The sequence below is a fragment of the Macaca thibetana genome, chromosome 6 (assembly GCF_024542745.1).
Source record: "Macaca thibetana thibetana isolate TM-01 chromosome 6, ASM2454274v1, whole genome shotgun sequence".
Lineage (NCBI taxonomy): Eukaryota > Metazoa > Chordata > Mammalia > Primates > Cercopithecidae > Macaca > Macaca thibetana.
In genome coordinates, this window is record NC_065583.1 from 92,677,898 (window position 1) to 92,705,286 (window position 27,389).

The following is a 27,389-nucleotide window of genomic DNA, read 5'->3' on the forward strand; positions in this document are numbered from 1 at the left end:
AAGAGTGAGGCTTTGCAGTTTGAGATGAATTGTGGAAGGAATGATTCCAGGCAGGGAGATCATCTAGGACAGGAAGCTGCTAGGCTGTCCAAAGTTGAAATGATAAGGACATGAGTGATAGAGTCACCTGGGAAATATTATGAACCTGAGAAATACTTTGAGGAAAGGAATTATGGGTTTTGATAACAGATTAGATTAAAAGAAGAAAATGGTGGCATTAACAATACAGTTTCTGACCTGAGAGAAGAAGAAAGATACACAGAAGAATGAAACCAAAACCCTAAGCATATGATGGCTAATGGATTTCCCAATGCCCTGCTGGATTTCTAGAAAACAGAATACGACATCGTCTGAGAGCACAGTCATCTTCAAGTGTTTTCAATTAAATGACATGAGACTAGACAATTTTAAGACTTGTTTGAACACAGATCTAAAATGCTAAGTTCATAATGTCATGTCCACTCTTCAAATAGTCAAAAACAAACTCCAAACTAATTATTAATTGGGAAATGTTAACCATGCTGAAATTAATTTTTTTTTTTAAATCTTAACTTGCTCAAAGAAACATGACCAATTCCCTGGTCACCTTCATTAAAATAGCCTATATTAAATCTTGCATTTACAGTCTCACATTCAGCAGCAAGCTAGAAATCACACATTTTCAAGTGATAAGCAGAAATTAATTTTAGATTTATTTGCTTTCTTTCTAAATGTGTTAGTGCCCAAGGGCTCTTACAACTACACACCATTGTTTTGTGAAGAAAAAGAAAAAAGAAAAGAAAAAACCACACATGCATGAATATATTTTTTTTCAATCTTGGCTGCTTTCTTTTTTCCAGGTAACATTTACAAAGAGGAAATTTGGGTTGATGAAGAAGGCTTACGAGCTGAGCGTGCTGTGTGACTGTGAGATTGCACTGATCATCTTCAACAGCACCAACAAGCTGTTCCAGTATGCCAGCACCGACATGGACAAAGTGCTTCTCAAGTACACGGAGTACAACGAGCCGCATGAGAGCCGGACAAACTCAGACATCGTGGAGGTGAGAGAGCATGCGTGGTGAGCCCCAAGCCTCTGCAAGCCAGGGTGTTTGGACCTCCCCCTGGCACACACACATATACACATCATGTTCTTTTTCCTAAGATGTTCATAAAGTCCCATAGCTAGACCCAGGATTATTATCGATCCCAATTCTTACTCCACCTTTTCTCTTCCCCTCAAAAGTTAGAGTGATATGATGATAGAGACCTTGTAGATCTGGTCTTTGCTAGAAATCAAGTACCAGTGTCAAACTATTTGCTTCATCTTTTGCAAGTGGTCATTGTCCACGGCTGCATATCAGGACACCAAGTTGGAAACTCTTGCCAGGGAATAGCTCATCCATTTTTTAGAGACTTCTGATCATTTCTTTTAGGTGTATAATAGTTTCCCAGCATCATCAAAGAAAAAGTGTATATAAAAATGAACTCACCCCAACCTTACACTTTCAGTTTTTCGATTTATGCCTCTTCTTTGTAATTCATTATTCTGAATGCTTTCTTGGTGGAAGAGTGAAGGCAATTATTCTCCTAGAAATGTTTTTTCCTAAAAATTATATCTTTTATATATCAATGAAAACTGTTAATATACACAGAATCAGAAATCAGATGAAAATGAATTTCTAAATGTTACCTCAGTGTTTAATCAATCTCAGATTTAAAAAATTGTTTTATTGTGCCAAAAATAAATGAGCATGATGTCGAAAGTAAAAAATGTTTTAGATGTGTTAGCATAAGTAACATACCATACAGTTTTGGCTGGAACTTTTTAAAGATTTTCAGCATCTATCCTATTTAAATACTTTGTAGTGCCCTTCAAGAGCAATGACTAAGACTATGAAACCAAGAAGGAAGAGGTATAATAAGGATGGTTCCCATCTGCCTATTTTCTTTACCTATTTGTCTACTCTGGCTTCTCTAGATTGTGCCTGCTTTCTCAGAATGAAAAGAAAATTAATAAGTGTTTCAAAAGTATGTACTCAAGAGTCAGTTTGCCAGAGTACACGTCATTCTTGCCATTGCTTAGACTGGTTCCACATTGTGAAAAAATGTAGTGCTAATCCTGATCAAATGAATATGCCTCCCACATCCATTTCCCTTTTACCTGTTACAGTTGTCTAAGACTAATTCTCATTTCTTTGTTTTTATTTGAAAGTTTTTCAAAAGTATTGAGCTGATTGTTATATTTTATTTTTGCCTAACAAGGCCAAGGAAATAATCTCAGAGAAACAAAAGTGAATGATAAATAGATCTAGTGTGATATGTGCTTAAAATACTAGGCGTTATTTTAGTTTTTCATTGATAATTTGAATTGTGTGCTTGCCTTGATCTTGAAATTTAAGATCACTGATAAAATTTACCTATGCATTTTAGTTAGTTTTTTATTTGCATATAAATGTGAAAGTACAAAAATATGAAGGTGAACACTGCTTGTGTGTGCACTAATACATACGTAAAATAAATTCAAAAAACAAAACACCTATTTACTCAAAACTCCCATCTCATTGCTAAAACCATTATAACAAAAGTCAGGGTAACAAAAGAATTTGAGTTGGAATTTATCATTAGACTGGAACTGTGCTAGTCCTTAATGTCGTGTGAAATGCTAGAACCATAATGAACCAATTGAAAAATATGTTGACTTCTAAAATTTGCTTTCTTAAAGGAGTTTAAAACCTAGAACATTCATCTTCTGTGGGTTTTTCTTAGGAATATATTATATGACTTGAAGGCAACTTAAAACTTCATATATTGGCCAGGTGTGGTGGCTCACGCCTATAATGTCAACATTTTGGGAGGCCTAGGTGGACAGATTGCCTGAGCTGAGGAGTTTGAGAGCAGCCTGGGTAACATCGCAAAACTCCATCTCTGCAACAAAAAAAAAATACAAAAATTTTTTGTATTTAGGCACGGTGGCACGCATGTGTGGTCCCAGCTACTTGGGGGGCTGAGGGGGAAAATGGCTTGAGCCTGAGAGGTCAAGGCTGCAGTGAGCCTAGATTATGCCTCTGCACTGCAGCCTAAGTGACAGAGCAAGACCCTGTCTCTTTAACAACAACAACAACAAAACCCACTTCATAAATTGTATGAAAACTTATTATTTTTTGATAGGTGGATATTTGAAAGTCAGACTTCTTTAAATGCCACAAAAACAGCACTGGGTTAAGGGTCATTGTTTTTCATTTGAATCCTTGTCTTGCACTTTTGTGCTGTGTGTCTAGTTGGGTACCCCTCTGGGCTGAAGTTTTCTCATGTCAAAAATGAAGGCATTGAATTTGAAAGTGCTTTTGCAAGATTATAATTTTTTTAAAAAAAGCAATACTTGTAGGCCGGGCGCGGTGGCTCAAGCCTGTAATCTCAGCACTTTGGGAGTCCTAGACGGGTGGATCATGAGGTCAGGAGATCGAGACCATCCTGGCTAACACGGTTGAAACCCCGTCTCTACTAAAAAATACGAAAAACTAGCCGGGCGAGTGAGCCGAGATCCGGCCACTGCACTCCAGTCTGGGCGACCGAGCGAGACTCCGTCTCAAAAAAAAAAAAAAAAAAAAAAAAAAAAAAAAAGTAATACTTGTAAAACGAGAGTAAAGAACCGGCTCCATTTTCTTGTTAACATCAATAGGTTAAATCTCTGAAAAAGACACCTCGAGGCTCCTGGGCCAAATCTAGAGATTCAATGACTCAGTTATTTGGATGAACATAACATGTAAGTCAAACACATTGTGGGTCCGTCCTGTTCAACTCCCAGAATTATGCATTCTTCACATATTTGGCTTTTCCACATTTTGGTAATAACAGAGATCGTGGAAAAAGAAGTAAGGTGGGACCACTAAGCTTGACAACATTTACATCATCTTCACGTGGAGTATTTTTCAAAGCGCTAATCACTGAAGTTAGGATACTTGGGATACTTAGTGGAGGAGAGGGGATCTGGATTGGAAGTTGCATTTGTAAAAAGTTCTCCAAGTAGGCCGGGCGCGGTGGCTCACCCCTGTAATCCCAGCACTTTCGGAGGCCGAGGCGGGCGGATCACGAGGTCGGCAGATGGAGATTATCGGGGCTAACATGGTGAAACCCCGTCTCTACTAAAAATACAAAAAATTAGCCGGGCGTGGTGGTGGGCGTCTGTAGTCCCAGCTACTCGCGAGGCTGAGGCGGGAGAATGGCGTGAACCCGGGAGGCAGAGCTTGCAGTGAGCCGAGATCCCGCCACTGCACTCCAGCCTGAGCGACACAGCGAGACTCTGTCTCCAAAAAAAAAAGAAAGAAAGTTCTCCAAGTAATTCTTAGACACACTAAATTTGAAAACCTCTGCAGCACTAGTTCATAAATTGTGTTGGAGGCCAAAGACCTATGATACATCAGGGATTTGAATTTGTTCTTAGAATGGATTTAACATAAAGTTGAAAGTTAAGATAGTTTACTACTCCTGGGTAAAATTTTAAATCCTATTTATTTTAATTTAATGGAATACATTTAACTGAGTAAGTTTAATGAGGAGCATAATATGTTTCATGAAGGGTCATTAGTTTTATATTTCCCATTTGGACCATTACCCCTCTTCCTTACCCTCTAAAAACAGTTTACTCACATGAAGAAAAGGTATGGGGAGAGCTAGAAATAATAAAAGTTCTAGCATTTATACAGAAATACAAATTTTTGGACCATACCAGAGTAGTGCTACAGGGTCATAGGAAACTGTGCAGTGTGTGGGTGTTGAAAAAGATTCCTTCTTTTAGCAAAAAAGCTCTGCGTAATTGTCATGTGTTTGCTTGATAATTAACACTACTCCAACAATGGCACAAAGACTCACAAAGGCTTAACAGACAGACTGAGATCAGTTTTTTTACTATTATATTATAATGCAGCTTGAATATCTGTTTAGATACAATATATAAATATGCCAGATTTAGTAAATGTGTTAAAATTTTAATCCATTGGTTAAAAAACAAAAACAGTTATTGTATTAAAAGCACTTCCTTTGAAGAAAGTCCATTTTACTTAATTCTGACAAGTATACTGGGATATTTACCCAAAATGCTAGCTTGTCAGACTGTTGAAATTCAGTTGGGAATCTGATGGCGTTAAGGAACTGCTCCCTTCACTGCTTGTTCACTAGCTCCACTCCTCATTCTCTTAGCTGTCTAAGACAGCAAACCCTACCAGTTTATGTTGGGCTCTGTTCCTGGAAGAAGATGTGGTTGTTGAGTACTTGAGGATGATCTGAAGACTCAGATCCCACAGGACATGCTTATAGGCCATTGCTTCACTTAGCAATGATGTAGCAAGCTCCATTAATGCTCAGAACTGTGCAAGAGACTCTGAAACAACAGGAGACTGGCATTCTTGTTAAAGATATAAAACATATATGCAAAAAATGAGCTTGGGAACAATTGGACGGCAAAGGAACAATAACCTCATTAATGCAGTATAAGCTGCTGAAATGAAGGCATAGGCTAAACAATTCAACAGAACTCATTCAGCCAGGTCATGTGTTTTTCCAGAGCATTCCAGGTGATCCTTGGAGTGACAGGACTCCCAGACAGGTTATCTCCATATCCAGCACATGTTTTGTAACCACAAAATCCTTATGGGAGTATCACTTAGCACCCAGCCAGGAAGGAATCTCTCATCCCCTCAGTGAACTCAGTGATTCTAATGAGCTACTCATTCAGTCTGGGCCCACAGTCCAGTGATTAAGTGTGGAAAGGGAATAAAACACAAGGCCCTTTGCTGCTCTCTAGGAAATTCAGAGATGGATGTAACTCCTGCAGAAGAAACCTTTGATTCACAACTGTCTCAATAGAGGATTATTGGTTTTTCTTTTTAGAGGAAGAATGTGTGTGTGTCTGTGTGTGTGTGTGTGTGAGAGAGAGAGAGGGAGAAGGAAAGAGGCAGGGGGAGATGGAAAGAGAGAAGATGAGAGATGAGAGATTATATTTACCTGAAATTTTATTATTTTGGAAATTTTATTTGCTGTCACTTGAATCCTGACTTCTGTTTTGATTTGGAGACATCTAAGAACAGTTGCTGCAGCAAAATGTTTTCTGCACAGTAATAATTAAGGCCTAAATTGGGATGGGAAATGCCTTAAAATAGTTTATAACTTGTATAGCCTCACAATGCTGATGAAAGTTATCAACGAGCTAAGTGCTCTTACATAGTTTAGTGAAAATACTGAGTACAATTTTTGTTGAAAAGCAAATGCAGCAAATAGCAGAATTGGACTTCTTTACAAACTCAGTATCACAAAATTTGGAAATGGATGTAAATGTGAAAATATGTCTACTTTACTTGAGCATTCATTATATCTAATTAGCTTCTAATTTTATACTTATAAAAATATAGATGTAAAGCCACTGTAACCAGACTGCCTCTCTAGATTCTTCCTCTCTGGGCAGAGCATCTCTGAAAGAAAGGAAGCAGCCCCAGTCAGGGGCTTATAGATAAAACTCACATCTCCCTGGGACAGAGCATCTAGGGGAAGGGACAGCTGTGGATGCAGCTTCAGCAGACTTAAATGTTCCTGCCTCCTGGCTCTAAAGAGAGCAGCAGATTTCCCAGCACAGTGCTCAAGCTCTGCTAACCCCCGTGCCTCCTGACTAGGAGTCACCTCCCAGGAGGAGTCAACAGACACCTCATACAAGAGAGCTCCGACTGGCGACTGGTGAGTGCCACTCTGGGACGAATCTTCCAAAGGAAGGAACAGGCAGCAATCTTTGCTGTTCTGCAGCCTCTGCTGGTGATACCCAGGCAAACAGGGTCTGAAGTGGACCTCCAGCAAACTCCAGCAGACCTGCAGCAGAGGTGCCTGACTGTTAAAAGGAAAACTAATCCAAAGGTCACCAACATCAAAGACCAAAGGTAGGTAAATTCACAAAGATGAGGAAAAACCAGTGTAAAAAGGCTGAAAGTTCCAAAACCCAGAATGGCTCTTCTCCTCCAAAAGATCACAACTCCTCTCCAGCAAGGGAACAAAACTGGATGGAGAATGAGTTTGACAAATTGATAGAAATAGGCTTCAGAAGGTGGGCAATAACAAACTCCTCCGAGCTAAAGGAGCATGTTCTAACTCAATGCAAGGAAGCTAAGAAACTTGAAAAAAGGTTAAGCAAATTTCTAACTGGAATAACCAGTTTAGAGAAGAACATAAATGACCTGATGAAACTGAAAAACACAGCACAAGAACTTTGTGAAGCATACACAAGTATGAATACCCAAATCAATCAAGCGGAAGAAAGGATATAAGAGATTGAAAATCAGATTAATGAAATAAAGCATGAAGACAAGATTAGAGAAAAAGAATGAAAAGGAATGAACAAAGCCTCCAAGAAATATGGGGCTATGTGGAAAGAGCAAACCTACGTTTGATTGGTGTACCTGAAAGTGACGGGGAGAATGTAACCAAATTGAAAAACACCCTTCAGGATATTATCCAGGAGAACTTCCCCAACCTAGCAAGACAGGCCAACATTCAAATTCAGGAAATGAAGAGAAGACCACAAGATACTCCTCGAAAAGAGTAACCCCAAGACACATAATCATCAGATTCACCAAGTTTGAAATGAAGGAAAAAATTTTAAGGGCAACCAGAGAGAAAGGTCGGGCTATCCACAAAGGGAAGCCCATCAGACTAACAGTGGGTCTCTCAGCAGAAACCCTACAAGCCAGAAGAGAGTGGGGGCTGATATTCAACATTCTTAAAGAAAATAATTTTCAACCCAGAATTTCACATCCAGCCAAACTAATCTTCATAAGTGAAGGAGAAATAAAATCCTTTACAGACAAGCAAATACTGAGAGATTTTGTCACCACTAGGCCTGCCTTACAAGGGATCCTGAAGGAAGCACTAAATATGGAAAGGAAAAACCGGTACCAGCCACTGCAAAAACATATCAAATTGTAAAGACCATTGACACTTTGAAGAAACTGCATCAACTAATGGGCAAAATAACCAGCTAGCATGATAATGACAGGATCAAATTCACACATAACAATATTAGCCTTAAATGTAAATGGGCTAAATGCCCCAATTAAAAACACAGACTGGCAAATTGGATAAAGAGTCAAGACCAATCTGTGTGCTGTTTTAGGAGACCCGTGTTACATGCAAAGACACACATAGGCTCAAAATAAAGGGATAGAGGAATATTTACCAAGCAAATGGAAGGAAAAAAAAAAAAAGAGCAAGGGTTGCAATCCTAGTCTGTGATAAAACAGACTTTAAACCAACAAAGATCAAAAAAGACTTAAGAAGGGCATTACATAATGGTAAAGGTATCCATGGAACAAGAAGAGCTAACTATCCTAAATATATATGCACCCAATACAGGAGCACCCAGATTCATAAAGCAAGTCGTTAAAGACCTACAAAGAGACTTAGACTCCCACACAATAATAGTGGGAGACTTTAACACCCCACTGTCAATGTTAAAGAGAACGACGAGACAGAAAATTAACAAGGATATTCAGGTCTTGAACTCAGCTCTGGACCAAGCAGACTTAATAGACATCTACAGAACTCTCCACCCCAAATAAACAGAATTCAGCATTCTTGTCAGCACCATATCACACTTATTCTAAAATTGGTATAATTGGAAGTAAAACTCTCCTCAGCAAATGCAAAAGAACAGAATTCATAACAAACAGTCTCTCTGACTGCAGTGCAAGCAAATTACAACAGGGTTAAGAAACTCACTCAAAACCACACAACTACTTGGAAAATGAACAATCTGCTCCTGAATGACTACTGGGTAAATAATGAAAATAAGGCAGAAATAAATAAGTTTTTTGAAACCAATGAGAACAAAGACATAGTGTACCAGAATCTCAGAGACACAACTAAAGCAGTGTTTAGAGGTAAATTTATAGCACTAAATGCCCACAGGACAGAGTGAGAAAGATCTAAAATCTACACCCTAATATCACAATTAAAAGAACTAGAGAAGCAAGAACAAATAAATTCAAAAGCTAGCAGAGGACAAGAAATAACTAAGATCAGAGCAGAACTGAAGGAGATAGAGACACGAAAAACCCTTCAAACAATCAATGAATCCAGGAGCTGATTTTTTTAAAAGACTTACGAAATAGACCACTAGCCAAACCAATAGAAAAGAGAGAAGAATCAGATGCAATAAAAAATGATAAAGAAGATATTACCACTGATCCCACAGAAATACAAACCACCATCAGAGAATACTATAAACACCTCTATGCAAATAAACTAGAAAATCTAAAAGAAATGGAAAAATTCCTGGACACATACAGCCGCCCCAGACTAAACCAGGAAGAAGTCGAGTACTGAATAGACCAATAAACAAGTGCTGAAATTGAGACAGTAATTAATAGGCTACCAACCAAAAGAAGTCCAGGACCAGGCGGATTCACAGCCAAATTCTACCAGAGATACAAAGAGGAGCTGGTATCATTCCTTCTGAAACAATTCCAGATAATAGAAAAAGAGGGACTCCTCCCTAACTCATTTTACGAGGCTAGCATCATCCTGATACCAAAACCAGGAAGAGACACAACAAAAAAAGAAAATTTCAGACCAATATCCCTGATGAACATTGATGTGAAAATCCTCAATAAAATACTGGCAAACCAAATCCAGCAGCACGTCAAAAGCTTATCCACCACGATCAAGTCAGCTTCATCCCTGGGATGCAAGGCTGGTTAAACATATGCAAATCAACTAACATAATCCATCACATAAACAGAACCAAAGACAAAAACCACATGATTATCTCAATAGATGCAAAAAAGGCCTTCAACAAAATTCAGCACTCCTTCATGCTAAAAACTCTCAATAAACTAGGTATTGATGGTATCAATGGAACGTATCTCAAAATAATAAGAGCTATTTATGAAAAACCCACAGCCAATATCATACTGAGTGGTCAAAACCTGGAAGCATTCCCTTTGAAAACCAGCACAAGACAAGGATGCCCTCTCTCACCACTCCTATTCAACATAGTATTGAAAGTTCTAGCCAGGGCAATCAGGCAAGAGAAAGAAATAAAGGGTATTTAAATAGGAAAAGAAGAAGTCAAATTGTCTCTGCAGGTGACATGATTGTATATTTAGAAAACCCCATTGTCTCAGTCGAAAATCTCCTTAAGCTGATAAGCAACTTCAGCAGTCTCAGGATGCAAAATCAATGTGCAAAAATCACAAGCATTCCTATACGCCAGTAATAGACAAACAGCCAAATCATGAGTGAACTCCCATTCACAATTGCTACAAAAAGAATAAATACCTAGGATTACAATTTACAAGGGATGTGAAGGACCTCTTCAAGAAGAACTGCAAACCACTGCCCAAGGAAATAAGAGAGGACACAAACAAATGGAAAAACATTCCATGCTCATGGATAGAAAGAATCGATATCGTGAAAATGGCCATACTGCCAAAAGTAATTTATAGATTCAATGCCATCCCCATCAAGCTACCACTGACTTTCTTCATAGAATTAGAAAAAACTACTTTAAATTTCATATGGAACCAAAAAAGAGCCTGTATAGCAAAGACAGTCCTAAGCAAAAAGACCAAAGCTGGAGGCATCACGCTACCTGACTTCAATCTATATTACAAGGCTACAGCAACCAAAACACCATGATACTGGTACCAAAACAGATATACAGACCAGTGAAACAGAACATAGGTCTCAGAAATAAAGCCACACATCTACAACTATCTGATCTTTGACAAACCTGACAAAAACAAGCAGTGGGAAAGGATTCCCTATTTAATAAACGGTGCTGGGAAAACTGGCTAGCCACATGTAGAAAGCTGAAACTGGACCCCTTCTTTACACCTTATACCAAAAATAACTGTAGATGGATTAAAGACTTAAACATAAGGCCTAAAACCATAAAAACCCTAGAAGAAAACCTAGGCAATACCATTCAGGCCATAAGCATGGGCAAAGACTTTATGACTAAAACAACAAAAACAATGGCAACTAAAGCCAAAATTGACAAGTGGGATCTAATTAAACTAAAGAGCTTCTGCACAGCAAAGGAAACGATCATCAGAGTGTACAGGCAGCCTAAAGAATGGAAGAAAATTTGTGCAATCTATCCATCTCACAAAGGGCTAATATCCATAATCTATAAGGAGCTTAAACAGATTTACAAGAAAAAAACAATCCATCAAAAAGTGGGTGAAGGATATGAACAGACAGTTCTCAAAAGAAGACATTCATGTGACCAACACACATATGAAAAAAAAACTCATCATCACTGGTCATTAGAGAAATGCAAATCAAAACCACAATGAGATACCATCTCACGCCAGTTAGAATGGTGATCATTAAAAAGTCAGGAAACAACAGATGCTGGAGAGGGTGTGGAGAAATAGGAATGCTTTTACACTGTTGCTAGGAGTGTAAATTAGTTCAACCATTGTGGAAGACAGTGTGGTGATTCCTCAAGGATCTAGAACCAGAAATACCATTTGACACCAGCAATCTCATTACCGGGCATATAACCAAAGGATTATAAATCGTTCTACTATAAGGACACATGCACACCTATGTTTATGGCAACACTATTCACAATAGCAAAGACTTGGAACCAACCCAAATGTCCATCAGTGATAGACTGGATAAAGAAAATGTGGCACATATACACCATGGAATACTATGTAGCCATAAAAAAGATGAGTTCATGTCCTTTGCAGCGACACGAATGAAGCTGGAAACCATCATTCTCAGCAAACTAACAGGAACAGAAAACCAAACACCGCATGTTCTCACTCATAAGCGGGAGCTGAACAATGAGAACACATGGACTCAGGGAGGGCAACATCACACAGCAGGGCCTGTTGTGGGGTGGGGGGCCAGAGGAGGGATAGCATTAGGAGAAATACCTAATGTAGATGACGGTTTGTTGGGTGCAGCAAACCACCATGGCACGTGTATACCTATGTAACAAACCTGCATGTTCTGCACATGTATCCCAGAACTTACCAAAGTAAATAAATATATGTGTACAAAATTATTTTTATGTGCTATATAGATAAATATTATACAAGGATACTTAAGAGAAAAAAACAGATTCAGTTATCTAATCATTTGCAGATTTTCCTTCTTTCAGTCATTGATTGAACAAAAATTAGTTGAATTCCTGCTCTGTGTTATACGCTGTGAAATGCCTGGAGATACAGATACAACCAAGGCCCCTCAAGGACTCACGGTCCTTAAGTTGGCTCACAAGGCCATGCATGATATGATCGCTGTATTTCTCTTACTCTTCAGCCTCACTTTTTGCAATTTCCCTGCCAACAACCTGCCCTTACCACCCCCATCCTATATTTAAGCCACACCGAACATATGTACATTCTTCAATCTCTCCAAGCTCTGTTTTGTCTTAAAATTCCTTACTGGATCTCTGCTTGGCTGTTACTTATCCTTCACTCAAGTCAGGTCCCAGTTTATACTTTGGAAAGTCATCCTTGAAGCCCCCATAACTTGTGTTAGGGGCTTTCCCTATGTTACAGTCATCATTTGTTCTCTTTCCCATCAGAGCACTGTTGAAGTTGTTATCCAATTGCCTGTCTCACACTAGATTCTAAACTCCCAAAGGGCAAGGGACTGTACATCATATTCACGGTGCTTAACATGAGGTCTAGAGAGTGTTACCTCCTCAGAATATATTTATAGAATAAACAAACAGGAAAGACCGACATACAACCAAGTGATAATCATGTGGCATAACATTGCACATTTAAAGTATGAAAAGATGTGTTTATAGTTCCAATGAAACAATTCATTAAATTTTGATAGAGTTTATCAAAGCACAATTTAAAAACACTCAAGTAATCTAGGTCCATACTCTCCAATATAGTAGCTACTAGGATCATGTGACTATTTACATTTAAATGAATTAAAATTAAATAAAATGTCCAATTCAGTTCCTCAGTTGCATTAGCCACATTTCAAGCATTCAGTAGTCATGTGTGGCTAGTGGCTACTGAATTAAACAGGGAAGATATAGAACAGAATGCATTGATCATCACAGAAAGTTCTACAAGACAGCACTGGTCTAGACTGAAATATGAAGAGGGAAATATTTAAACAAATTGTGTTTTCAAATTAATACCAAAATTAATTATTCAATATTAAATTTGAGGAGTCACTTCGGAAGTGAATAACTGTGTACCTTGTGATTTCGGAATTCAGAGCATAAATGTTCACTTCGAGAGACTCTGATCTGGAGCTAAACACTCATCATAAAACTAAAAGCATACTTTACCCCTAACCCATAACCACAGAGTCAATCAGTAAACTTATGATCTGGTCAAAAAGCACTTGCAAGTTGTTCAGGCTGACAGGGAGCATTAACTGTGGGAGCTGGGTGATGTCTACTGTATTTTTTTTTAACTTGAAGCTTGTGAACGGAAAGATGATAGTTCTGTCTTATTACTATTTTTAATTTACTTGAAGCAACATTGGACCGGTATTTATCTACATAATTAGTAAGTTAATTTCTCCAGAAAAGTATTTTTCATTATGAAAAAGTTTAGAGAAATAGTATTCTTGAGATACATTACAAATCCTTCTTAGGTTTACTATAAAATATAACTGATATAGATCTTATTGCTAGTGACTCAGTAAGCCTACCATGCCCTCTGTTAAGCCAAGTGTATAATTGCTTTTCAATACATGGTATTGAAAAATTAACAAAGTATTAGTATCTTCCATAAAGATTTAAACCTTCTGTGTTGAGGCTTCTGAGGGAAAAGGGGAAAAAGAGATTTTGTTATTAAAAATGTTTTTTATTTTCCTGAATTTTAATGTAATTTTGTTTATATATCTTTAAAAGACTTTTATTAGTACCTTTAAATAATATTTTTATTTGTTCCCCAAAGTCTTAAATGAGTCTAAAATTTTTTTAATGTATTCATATTTCTCATAACTATACCACAATGATTTATATAGATCAAATTTGAAGAGCCCTTTTTTTTAAAAATAATCCTCTTGCTTAATTTATATGTTTTGTAAACATGAAGAGCTGCTTCACATCTCATTTATTAAGAAAATAATCATTGTTGAACAAATAATAATGTGAAGCAATAAAACTGAACTTCCTCTAGTCTCTGTTATTACACAGCTCTAATAGTTTGCAGTCATTAGTATGAACACAGTGAGCAGATAATTACTTAATAATAGTAGAAGCAGAAAAGTCAGGGTTCAAAATATAGACTTTTATCAGTAATATAATTTCTTTATCAATATTAATAATTACCATTTTATCATCATTATTATTTTACATGAACCTTCCTGAACTAGAGCAAACCAACGATCTCATGTGATCTCTCTTCCCTTGACTCCTACCATACCTGTAAATGAAAGGAGAAAAATATATAGCCTGGATGATAATTGTCCATTTTTAATGATATTTACAAATTTCATGGCATATGGTACTTGGTGGTAAGCAGCATATTTTAACCAAATGTTACATTCTAGCCATTGATATCATCTAAGTAAAAGTAGCATTGGTTTTAAAAGGTGTCAAGTAAGAATCAAAGTGTAGAACATTCTTACTTCCTCAGGAAAAGTTACTGAATATATAGCCATGAAATAGTCAAAAGTAGAGTTTTAAGAATGATTCTGAGCTTTGCCTAGAAGCAGAATTCTAAGATGATGACTCTTTTCATTAAGGAGTGTTTATTATTTTAATTTCTTCACTCCACTGTTGGTTTTGGGGATTTTGTTTTTGTTTTGTCTAATTACAAATCCCTCTCCTTTCCCTGAAGGACACGATGAAGCTTTGTTCATCTCTGTACCTCCAGCTGCCAGCTCAATACCTAGCATATTGTGGACATTCAATATACAGCAACCTACTGATGATCATTAGCATAAATAAAATTTTTAAATATACAGTTTTTCTTTGGTGAGATCTGATGTGTTCTAATAATAAAAGTGAGAATCTTTCAAGTCAGCCAGAGTGAATAAATGTTGTTTCGCATCAAAAATAAATAATTAATTAAATCACAAGGCACAGGAAGCCAAGTAGAAGTATTGCTTGTGGTGCTGGTGGAGAGTAAAGGACTTCCAGAGCAAGGTACAGTATTTTGATTCCTGGAGGAGAGAGAAGAAACCTGTTAGTGCTTTGGCCAGTATTGGGCAAGAGGGATCAACAGGTCTCAAATGAAATGCCTGTGGCCCTGTCTGAATCACCAGAGTATCTTGCTAAAACGCTGATTCTAACTCAGTGGGTATGGGGCAGGGCCCAGGATCCTGTATTTCTGGCCAGGTGATGCTGATGCTGCTGGTGGAGTAGCAAGGATCTAGATTTCCTTTTCCAAACATGTATTTCCTTCTGCATGGAATTTGAAAGTGTGTCTGTAATCTATTTCCTCTTTGTAATTTTATGGAGGGTTAGAATTGTACTATAAAACAGGTTCTTACAACTGAAATTCAATGAAACTAATTCTTGAAAGGAAGTGTCTTAGGTTTTTCTGGAAGTGTGATATATTAATAAAAGGCCCATCACTACCCAGTGAGGTGAGACTCTGGAATATTTCACTCCTTAGTGGGTGCCCATCACTTGATACTGGCTGCCTGGAGCACACAGTTAAGGAAGATGCTGAGTCCAAGTCCACACATTCAGGAAGTGTAATGCAATTGGTTAGGGGCATGTGCCTTGGGTGCAGAGAGGTAGTGCTAGCCATAACTTTTTCATTATTCTCTTGGTCAAAATAATCAATAGGACATTATGGGAAAAGACTTAATCAAACTCAGTCATTAAAAGGACTGTAATTAGGTAAATGCCACATACGTGTACAACAGATTAAGTAGACAGATTATATTATTGGAAATATATCCCATTTTATAGCTATTTGGCATATTATCCAGTCGTGTCTCGATGGTATTTAGTGTATTCTGCGCTATTCTGAAATTTAACCACCTGGAAGAAGATATGAATAAGAAAAAAAAAATCTCTGTCAATTATTTCTAAAGGTCATAGAGTTAATGACTAGCTGGGAGGTTAATTAGATTCTGAAAACCTCTTCATATCAATTAAATCTCTTATCTTTATGTTTTAGTAAATAAACTCAGTAACTATTTAGAGCTACTCTTCTAGGGTAAGAAACGTTGTAAACAGTAAAACTACACAATGGGTGTTTGGGTTTTTTCCTCACATTAAAAAAAAAAAAAATTTATAGCAAGCATGGTGGCTCACACCTGTAATCCCAGCACTTTGGGAGGCTGAGACAGGAGGATTACTTGAGCCTAGGAGTTCAAGAAAGACCAGTCTGGGCAACATACAGAAACCCCAACCCTACAAAATAAAAATAAATTAGCTGGGTGGTGCATACCTGTACTCCCAGCTACGCAAGAGACTGAGGTCGGAGAATCACCTGAGCATGAGAGGTTGAGGCTCCAGTGAGCCATGATCATGCCACTGTACCCAGCCTGAGTGACAGAGCAAGACTCTATCTCAAAAAAAAAGTATTACAAAAAAGTAGATATATGAATTAATAATAGTAACTTATTTTAATAATGGTAACTTATTGTATAATTTCTGAATTATATACTTTATTTTTCAAAAATAAAAGCGTGCATATTATTATTTAATCATAAACAAGTTCCATCACTATGATGTCAAGGAGGAAACCATTTCATAGAAAAATAGACCAAAGTTACCCTGTGAATTAGCTACTACTAATCTAAAGCCAACTTCACTCTCAGTTACTATTTCAAATTTCAAGTGCTTAATAGCAAGATGTGACTAGTGGCTTCCAAATATAATTGTCCATTATGAAAGAAACCCTCTGTTGGACAGTAAATGATGAAACTGGTGAATCTAGTGCTCTCTTTCATTCAAATCACTGGCATGGGCTGGGCGAGGTGGCTCATGCCTGTAATCCCAGCACTTTGGGAGGCCAAGGCAGGCAGATCATTTGAGGTCAGGAGTTCAAGACCAGCCTGGCCAACATGGTGAAACCCCATCTCTACTAAAAATACAAAAAAAAAAAAAAAAAAATTAGCCAGGCGTGATGGCACACGCCTGTAACCTCAGCTACTTGGGAGGATGAAGCAGGAGAATTGCTTAAGCCCAGTAGGTGGAGGTTGCAGTAACCTGAGATTATAAATAAATAAATAACTGGCATGATGGTTAACAATACAGCCCAATAAAGGGTACATAAACTGGAGAGGTTACACCTGGCTACTTCACCTTTCATTCCTGCAGCGGGCATTTATGACATGCCCACTGTGCGCCAGTCAGGACCTGAGCCAAGGCAGAGAAACCCAGCAAGAAAAGTTGAATCACTAAGTCAGCATTTACTCCAAGGAACAGAATATTTGTTAAAGTCTATGTGATTTTCTGGAGAAAGACGAGAAAACGGAGGGATCACTGAAGCCGGAACTGCCCTGAGGGAGAAGAGAAAATGGAAAAGGGAGAAGAAAAATGAGTAGTAAGGACGTAGAAATAAGCTAGGTCCCTTGTGAACTTTTCCAACAGGAAAGAAAAGATCATGCATGCACACGGTTTTGATTTTTCTTAATTAGTATGTGTGGAATTTTATCTTCATCCAGGCTTCATGATTGGTTTTCCTTAACTGTAGTTGTTCTGAATTAATTTCATGTGGGGGAAAAGAAAGCTACATAGTGATTTTCCTAAAGAATATCGTTGAAGCATTGTTATGAGAGTTCGTCTTTTAAATTTTACTTCTAGGATATAGGACTTTAAAATCTCCACAAATTTGAAGGAAAGATGGATATTAAAAATTCAGTTCCAGTTATAGCAACATCACAGACTCTCATTCTCTAACGGAGGGCGAGTTATGTAATCTTGCTGGGCTTTAGGTTCCTCCTGAGTTAATGTTGTCTGCCCTGAGCTCCTCACAGGGCTGTCATGAAGATTGCAGGTTATAACAGATGTCAGAGCCCATTGTCAACTCTTAAGTTTTAAAAAGTTAGTTTTATTTTCAAAGTCAAGAGAAAAAGTTCAGAGAAGAAAAAATGCTAACCAAAAGAGAGAGAAGACACAAATTCTTAATTTGCGATTGCATAGTTTATGTTAATAAGTATATTATTTATAAATATTGAATTATTACATAAGTAACTGCAGCATTTTACCTAAATTAAGAAGATCTAACAAAGGTCAACGAATTGATTTTTTTTCTTTTCCACAAGTATTTATGAAGTGTATGTGCAAAGCATGGTATTCACGACCCTCCAGGGCCAGTAGCAGTCAATGGTGGACAGAATATACACAGTATTTGTTCTCTCATTCAGTAGATATTGATGGACATGAAGATCATTGCTAAGCGTTCTGCCAGTTACTGGTGATGCATCTGTGATTATGATACCCAATGATCTGAACCATAATAAGGTACAGACAAAGTACAGTGGGCTAACAGAGGAGAAGGAAAGCAATTACAACTGTGGGCACCTGAAAAATCTTACTGTAGACTTCAGGTGAAGGTATGGCCTTGAATAAGTAGAATAATTTGATATACTAAGCCAACCTGAGAACAATTTTTCCCATTTAAACTAAAAGTAAGACTGATAAATGTAATTATATGTGGACATTAAATGCATATATGTGTATATATACACATACATGTATGTAGTATGTATATGTAGCAGCCTTTTTTTGTTGTTTTTTGTTGGCACTGGATTTTTTTAATGTACGGTTTTTCTATAAACAGATGGTTATAGTTTCTAGAGAAATTCCATAGAATACAAATGTTAGAAAGATGCAGTCAATTTAATTGCCTTTAAGCTTAATAAAAGTTTCAACCTTAAAGTTGCATCCCACATCCTTAGTTTAACTTTACAGATGAGATGTTTTTCCCCTCTCTAAATTCTAAAACATGATACATCTGGCTGAGAGGCTGGAAAATTGTTACATGCCTGTGCAACATTCTTACAACCTAATCAGTTCTTCAACTTTTCTCGCAGTTTAATCATTGGAGAATGTTCTTTGTTTTTGTAGTCACTGTTTCACATAGTAACAGCTTGTTGTATTTTGGTCTGTTTGCCAGAGGGTAGGTTTATTTTTAAAACCCTGAACTCTGAATTTTTCTTTATTTTTCCAAGATTGAAAGCAGCTGAAATGCCTGGAGTTACAGGTTGAAGGCTGCTTCACAATATGTGGAGGAAGCTTCTTTCCCTCCTCCCTTTGTGTGTGTGTGTGTGTGTGTGTGTTTTAATTTTTCCCTAACAAATGTCTTCTAACTGGTAGTTGTCTAAAAATAGAAAACTGCTTAACTAAAAATAGCCTGGCTCTCAGTCGTGCCAAGGAAAATGGAGAGGAATAGGCGTGGAATAGAAGGCTGAGTAATCCAGTTCTATTCATTCAGAGAAACCTTTGAGAATGCGGGCGATGATAAAGTGCCCTCAAAAAACCACAGGCCCGACTCTCTCTTCAGACTTCTAGGTGCCAATAAACATTTTAGCCCCAGGATACTTTTTTTTTTTTTTTTTCCTCATAGGTTGTAAACATTTTCTGAAAGACAAGGCTTTGTTTCAGGGAACCTGACAAACTGCCATAAATAACTAACTTTCCTAAGGTCTTAAAAATTCATATTTGTAAGATGTATTTTAAAAGAGAATCTTAAATGAAAGTATTGTAAAATAATGTACATCGTGTAATAATTAACAGAGGAAACTCTGTTATAATAAAAACCACTTAACTGCTTGCAATTAAACTCAAAACTTTAAGGAGTTTCACAGCAAGAAAATTATTCCTGTGACTCATTGTAGCTTAAGAGAGCAGCTGACTCATTTTAGTTTAGCTCCCTGAGACATGAAATTCTCTTGTTCAGTCTGTATCCCCTTAACATGCCAATATTTAGTCTCTTTCTTACAATTATTTTTTTCACTCAAGCAGATTTTTACTTTTAAACTTTAAAATGATGTAGAAACTACTTCGAAAAAATAGCATTTCTAGAGTAGGATGGCTTTTAGTTTCAATAAATGGAATTCTGAGTAAGTCATAAAAAATACGTGTGTATACATATACATATACCAGTTTTGCAATGGGAATGCTTTTTTTTCCCCCTATTTTGTTTTGCTTAAGTAATCTGTAAACCAGGTCAAACATAGCAACAGGGTGTGGAAATGTCAGCACAGTTCATAGGGTTATACGAGTCTGAGCATTGTTATGTTCAGTTCCTGTAATGCTGCTGGTGATAAGACTCTTGAGACAAAAGACGATAATTGATGGAAAGAGGCTTAAATCATTGCTAGAAGAATCAAGGTCCTTGTATCTGTGTACATCGACTCTTCTGGTCTCCTTCCGTCTTGTAAAGCATTTTGTCGTCTTGCATGTTGGCCCCCTACTGCTCTTTGTAATGGATGCAGACCACAAGTGATTCCTTTATGCAGCATACAGGGTGTAATTGTGTCTGTGTGGTGTATTAGTAATTACCAAGCTGAATTCCCATATTGTATCTTTACTGCAGGCATGGAAAAATAGGACATACAACCCTGCAAAACCATTTTCAACCTAGATAGTGAGCCACTTAGAGCTGTATTCCAGGGACAAAGCCTTTTATTTGAATACTTTTTAAACAAAATTTTCATTGTTGAGTCATTTGTGCCATGCAGGGTAAATTCAGTTTGGGAAATTATTACCTTTGATATTATATTATTCATTTCTGACTCTTCAGCAAAGTCTTTGTAATATGGAAAACATTGGCTCTTTTTAACTGCTGAAATAAAAAAATAATATTGTTAGATGTAATAGTGATATGAGCTATGGTAACTATGCTAAGCTATCATACAGAAAGAATACTATGTGAATTACTACATATAATAGATTTTGTAACATTTATAAACATGAAATAATATAGCTATTTTAGTTGCATTTTTATCTTAAACAGTTATATTTTATACATAATTTATCGATATTGGCTCAAGCATTGTTAAACTTCAGAAAAAGCTGACAAAAAATTTTGTTACAGTAAACAGATATAAATTAATTATTAATTTCTTTGCTATAAAATTTGCATCCATCCTTTATGTATTATGTAGCTGATATTGATTTGACTACCTCCAAATCATTGTGGATTTGAAATGTCCACGGTATTATCTGTAATAGAAGCCAAAATAATGCAGGCAGCTTGGCTTAAACAAAAGAAAGTATGCTTATTCTATGCATGAAATGCTTATAATGACAGTTAAAAACTATTAGATAGAAGTACAAAGAAATTAATACAGCAATTTCATTATCGATTTTCAATGCAGTTAGACTTATATTGCAAATTATTCATTAAAGCATTCAAGATTCTCGTTATATTTTTACCTTCGTATCTGAAAGTGGTCTTTCAGTATGTATATCTTAAAAATTTGCTTCCACTTTTATCTGTAGATTTTGTTATTCAAGCAATAATTATTAAATTCTTAGGATATACAGAACTTTATATGGATGCCAGGAGAAATACAAGTTTGGAAGACATTGTCTGTGACCTCACAAAACTTACAGTCCAATTAAGGTAGAAAATACATGTGGGAATCAACTGGACAAAACAACATAATGAGAACTATGGGGTATTTAGGGGGAGGCAACATAGCACAGTGTTGAGGAGCATCAGTTCTGGAGATAAACTGCCTGAGTTCTATATGTCCTTGGGCAAATTACTTAGACTTTCTGTTTTATTTTTTATTTTTATTTATTTATTTTGAGATGGAGTTTCACTCTTGTTGCCCAGGCTGGAGTTTGGCAATGGCGCGATCTCAGCTCACTGCAACCTCCACCTCCTGGGTTCAAGCAATTCTTCGTCAGCCTCCTGAGTAGCTGGGATTACAGGCATGCACCATCATGCCTGGCTAATTTTTTTTTTTTTTTTTTTTTTTTTTTTTGTATTTTTAGTAGAGACAGGGTTTCTTCATGTTGGTCAGGCTGCTCTTGAACTCTCGACTTCAGGTGATCCACTTACCTCAGCCTCCCAAAGTGCTGGGATTACAGGTGTGAACCACCACACCTGGCCAACTGTCTGTTTCTTAATCCCATCATTTGTAAATAGAGGTTAATAATACTACCTTCTGCTTAGCTGTTATGAGAATTAAATGAATGAACATTTATAAAATGCTTAGAACAGAGTCTGACACTTGCTAAGGTTTACGATAATGATAATGATGACAACGATGGCAGTGCTGCTCCTGGTAACATATCATCAAGCAATAAGTGGTAGGAAGAAGTTTAAAAAGTCAGGACAGGCAGCCATGATTGGTAGTCATTTTTAGGCTTAAACAAGTCAAATTCAGAAAGATGGATATCAGTTGATGAAAAAGATGTGAGCAAACCTTTCAAAAGACCAAGTGTGCAAAGAGTCACAAAAAAAAGAAACAAGGGCATGAAAAACATTAGGTTGATATGAAGAGAATATTCACATAAAGAAAAAGATATAAGAAAGATGGCAATGAAAATGGGAAGAAGAGACAGGGAAATCAAGCACTCTAAATATTTGATGTGGAATTAGATGTGATTCAGTTGGCATCAGAAAGACAGTCCGTGGTCTCAAGCAGTAAATTAGCATAATGACAACCAATTCTTGAGAGAGGTTCCACTGGAAAAGACAGAAACAGTTGTGAAAAGTAGAAGTGCCAAAATATTTTACTTTTTATAAGTATGTATATGTGTGTGTGCTAAAAAGCCTGAAGGCTTTCACCATACTTATATTTTTATTTCATAGGACAAGTTGCTTTGGAAATATGCTTATAATTTTAGTTTGCACTAATAAGGTGCACATGCATTTCTCTGAGGACTATTTATCACATACAGTGTGTTAAAAAAGCAAATTATAGAGGCCTCAGGAGGTTTCTTTGTTGTGTTTGTTGTTGTTTTTGTTTTGCCTTTTTATTTTATTTTATTTTATTTTATTTTATTTTATTTTATTTTATTTTTGAGATGATTTCGTGCCCATCGTCCAGGCTGGAATGCAGTGACACAGCCTTGGATTACTGCAACCTCCAATTCCTGGGCTCAAGTGATTCTCCTGCCTCAGCCTCCCAAGTGGCTGGGACCACAGGCACATACCACCACATCCAGCGAATTTTTGTATTTTTTGTAGAGACAGGGTTTTGCCATGTTGCCCAAGCTGGTCCCGAATACCTGGGCTCAAGTGATCCTCCCGCTTCAGCCTCTCAAGTACTTGGATTACAGCAGTGAGCCACTGTGCCTGGCCTAGGAGGTTTATTTTAAACTATATAAGCTTCTTTACAGTAAATTGAAAAATAAATCAAGATCTATAAATTTGTAAGTTCCTAATGAAGTAGTGCACTGTTTAATTTTTAGACAGTCTCGCTAGGTTGCATGAGCTGGTCTCAAACTCCTAGGATCAAGAGATCCTCCTTCCTCAGGACATGTACACTTTTAATGACCGCATAAACAGGTCAGGATTCTGAATACAATACTGTCAAATATGAAAACTCTGCCCTTAAACTTTCACATCCATATAATAAAAGTCCTGTCCTTTCATAATAAAGACAGTGTGGTGCTGGAAGAGGGACAGACACACATTTCAGCATCAGACAAACCTGGTTTCTGCCACTTTCATAAACTCTGTGATCTTGGGCAACATTCTGAATGTCCACCAAGCTTTAGCTTCTGAAGCAGTAAAATAGGAATAATAAAACTCACTTTTGGTCTTCCTGTAAGAACTAACTTATGTATATATACAGTCATTAGCACATAATGCTCATACAACTGGTATTTATTTTCCTGCTATTCCTTTTTGCATATGTAAATTTAGGCAAAAATTTTAAACTTTCACTTGTATATACACACACACACACTTTGGACACTGAAATCTTCAGTGTGTTTGGTGCTTACATTTAAATAAAATGTCCCATTTTATAAATTATCATATAATGCATTTATGTATCTTGTGTAATAATGTTATGAAATTCTTCAGAAATAAGGTCCTCACTACACAGATTTTTAAACTAGGGAGAGGGTAGAAAAAGGAAAAAACTAGGAGTCAAAAGTAATTCTATTAAGTCCAGTCAAAACAGAGTTGAAAAAAAATAATAAATGGAACTCTGCCAAATAGAGGGGCTTGCCCAAGTTCTCTTAGTGAACTCTGGTAGATAGTATTAGGATATAATTTATTTCCTGATATCCCCTTTGAACTACTTTGTATCCAAGGAAGAGGAGTTAGACAATGAGAGAGAAAGTGAGAAAATGAGAGAGATGTAGGGTGAAAGAGAAGGGGGTAGGTTGATTGAGATTTCAAGACAATGGAAGTAATTAGCAAGGCTAACACAAGTGCTGCCAGTTTCTTTTCTGACACAAAAATAAATAATTTATTTCATTAAAATATTAGTCAGTCAACAATGCTTAGTGTGATAATATTGTTAACAGTGAAATACTTATGTCGTGCATTGCTTCTAGGGTGAAACTTTAAGTATCTTTGCCCTGGCTCCCTCAGTATTTTCATGGCAGTGAGGATCCATACTCTTGGAAATGAGCCAGGAACACTCTAATGTATTACACATGTGGCTTAGTTCCAGATGAACAGGTGTTTTAAATATTCTAATCACATACCCACAATGTATATCACTACTGGGAAAAGGATATCATTTTTAATCCTCTGGTGTTTGTTCTGAGCCACACCTTTTTCACACTGTGAAGATTTTCAAGATGAACTGTGATTTGGGGAGGGATGGCCATCTGAGCTCAACTTTAACTGATAGGAGGTACAACAAATTTATAGTTCTGAACTCTGCACCTGGAGTCTGGCTACTGAGATCAAACCAGTTGCTGACCAGCATAAAAATAAATAGGAAAATATTTCAGTGTTTTCCACAATTGCATTTTTACAAATACAAGAGATTTTATTTATATTAAAGAAAACTGTAGTTTTTTGTTTGTTGTTGTTGTTGTTGTTTTTGTTTGTTTGTTTTTTTGGTTTTTTTTTTTTTTGAGATGGAGTCTCACTCTATCACCCAGGCTAGAGTGCAATGGCACGATCTCGGCTCACTGCAACCTCTGTCTCTCAAGTTCAAATGATTCTCCTGCCTCAGCCTCCCAAGTAGCTAAGATTACAGGCTCCTGCCACCATGCCCAGCTAATTTTTTTGTATTTTTAGTAGAGAGAGGGTTTCACCATGTTTGCCAGGCTGGTCTCAAACTCCTGACCTCAAGTGAACCACCCACCTTGGCCTCCCAAAGTGCTGGGTTTGTAGGTGTGAGACATGAGACACCATGCCTGGTCTGCAAATTCTTATATTATGATTAGGGGAAGAAATTTGTTTTCCATTAGAAACTACCATTAAGTTTGCAAGCATTGTAACATAAAAAAAACAACAAAAAAAAACCTCACTTTACTGAGGCCTAAGTTACTATATTGAAACACTACTTTCTGGGGGGAAAAAGATAAAATCTACCCAAAAGTACATCTAACCAGAAGTAATTCTGAAGATTCTTTCAAATGTTCTGCTATACACGCGGGCGCACACACACACACCCCTACATATATTCACATATACATGCAGTTAATGTGAGACTGGCAGTTTCCAGCACAAAATATATAGCTCCCATTTCACTGTGCACAAGTTCCTGTGTCAGATCAACAAAACTTTCATTGATTTCTGTCTATCTGGTTGGCTTTGACAATACTGTAATGCAATCGGGGAGGGAAAGTTTCTAACTTCTCCCAGCCACCTGCCTTAACCTCATGCTCCATCTCAGTATAGACTGGATTCCTTTGGTTAGTCGATAGTGTACATTACCTCATGGAGCCGGCTTTGAACTATGTTTTGCTTCCTTTTAATGGTACTGTTTCCCCTCATCTTTTAACAGTGATCTTTTAAAAAGAAGTGTAATTCTATTCAGAATGGTGGTGATGGCTGTTTGAGACATTTTAAAGCTATTAGGTGGTTAATATGTGGTTAATATTATTTATTCAACAGAAAATGGACTTTAAGCGCATGTAAAAAGCCAAGCATCATAATTGTAAATTCTTTTAAAAGTTATACAACTTTATGTAGTTTCAATTTTCCAAAACTCCAGTTTCCCATCTGGGAGACATGGGTATTGGCCCGGCTGTGGGAAACCTCCAGAGAAAACAGGGGAGCTCCGCTACTGCGGAAGCAGAGTCAGTGACTGTGGGTGGCATTTTCTCCACTGAGTCAGGTCCTGCCAGCCCTACCCCAGGCTCCTACCAACAGTGCGGATTTTCTGGCAAGATGCAAAACCCAAGTCTTTGTGGTTCTTGAAGCTCTCCTGCAGTTTCTCCTTTTCCTTGGTACTTTGGGAAATTTTCACTTTAGAAGATCACATCTTGCTGTGTCTTCCTCGCAACTGTTGAAAAATTTGGGAAGTTTAGCAGTCATTTATTTTATTTTTCCTCTCATCTGGCCTATGAAGTAACTTGGTGTTATGTGCGTGTTTTTCAACAAACAGGAAAGGGAAGAGATTATGTACCCATGATTTTGAAAATATTTTTTATACAGCATACAATATTTCTCCATGATCCCTCACTTTGCCCAGGGAGAAACAATAGTTTCTTCATAAAAGCATACATTTTTATCTTTTCTCCAATCTATTCCCTCAACCCAAGAGAAAATGTAGTCTTGTAGTTACCAGCCTTTGTATCCCCCATCTGCTCAAGCAAATTGAAGAGAAGAGGCAAGCAGTTGGCTTCTGCATCTGAAGAAAATAGGTGCCAAAATAATAAAGTGGACCTTTTTGTTAGTCACAGAGACTTAAGGTTCCTGCTAGTATTACTCTAATCATTGTGATAAATCTGTGCTTCATTTTATTTGTAATCATTTGTAATAAATAAATCATTTATTACAATCATTTGTAATAAACCTGTGCAGATAGGTACATCCTGTATGTTATTGGGAAGGACTTCCTTCCTAGGCTTAGGAATGTTAGGAGTTTAAAAATTTAGCAGCTGGGCACAGTGGCTCACGCCTGTAATCCCAGCACTTTGGGAGGCTGAGGCAGGCGTATCACAAGGTCAGGAGATCGAGACCATCCTGGCTAACATGGTGAAACCCTATCTCTACTAAAAATACAAAAACAAAATTAGCCAGACATGGTGGCAGGCGTCCAGCTACTCAGGAGGCTGAGGAGGGAGAATGGCGTGAACCCGGGAGGCGAAGCTTGCAGTGAGCAGAGATCGCACCACTGCACTCCAGCGTGGGTGACAGAGGGAGACTCCATCGAAAGGAAGGAAGGAAGGAAGGGAGAGAGGGAGGGAGGGAGGAAGGAAGGAAGGAAAAATTTAGCACCCTTTCTTTTCCTTGGGGCTTCAACAACCTATGCTGCATTATAACTAGATAGATAGTACCTAAATATTGGTGAAGGGCCTTCCCGTCTATTCAGTTGATATTATAGCAAAATGATAGGAAAAACATTTTAGATAATTTTTTTATCAG

General features: G+C 37.3%; 1 protein-coding gene across 39 annotated transcripts in view; it reads left to right on the plus strand.

Annotated features, from left to right (window-relative positions):
• Nucleotides 1–27,389, plus strand: part of MEF2C (myocyte enhancer factor 2C) — a 182,564-nt gene that overhangs the window by 98,256 nt on the left and 56,919 nt on the right. For all 39 annotated transcript variants that reach the window (XM_050795483.1, XM_050795460.1, XM_050795457.1 and 36 more), the window contains one exon: nucleotides 840–1,043. In XM_050795483.1, the coding sequence (XP_050651440.1) occupies nucleotides 840–1,043 (204 nt within the window). The remainder of the gene's footprint in view (nucleotides 1–839; nucleotides 1,044–27,389) is intronic.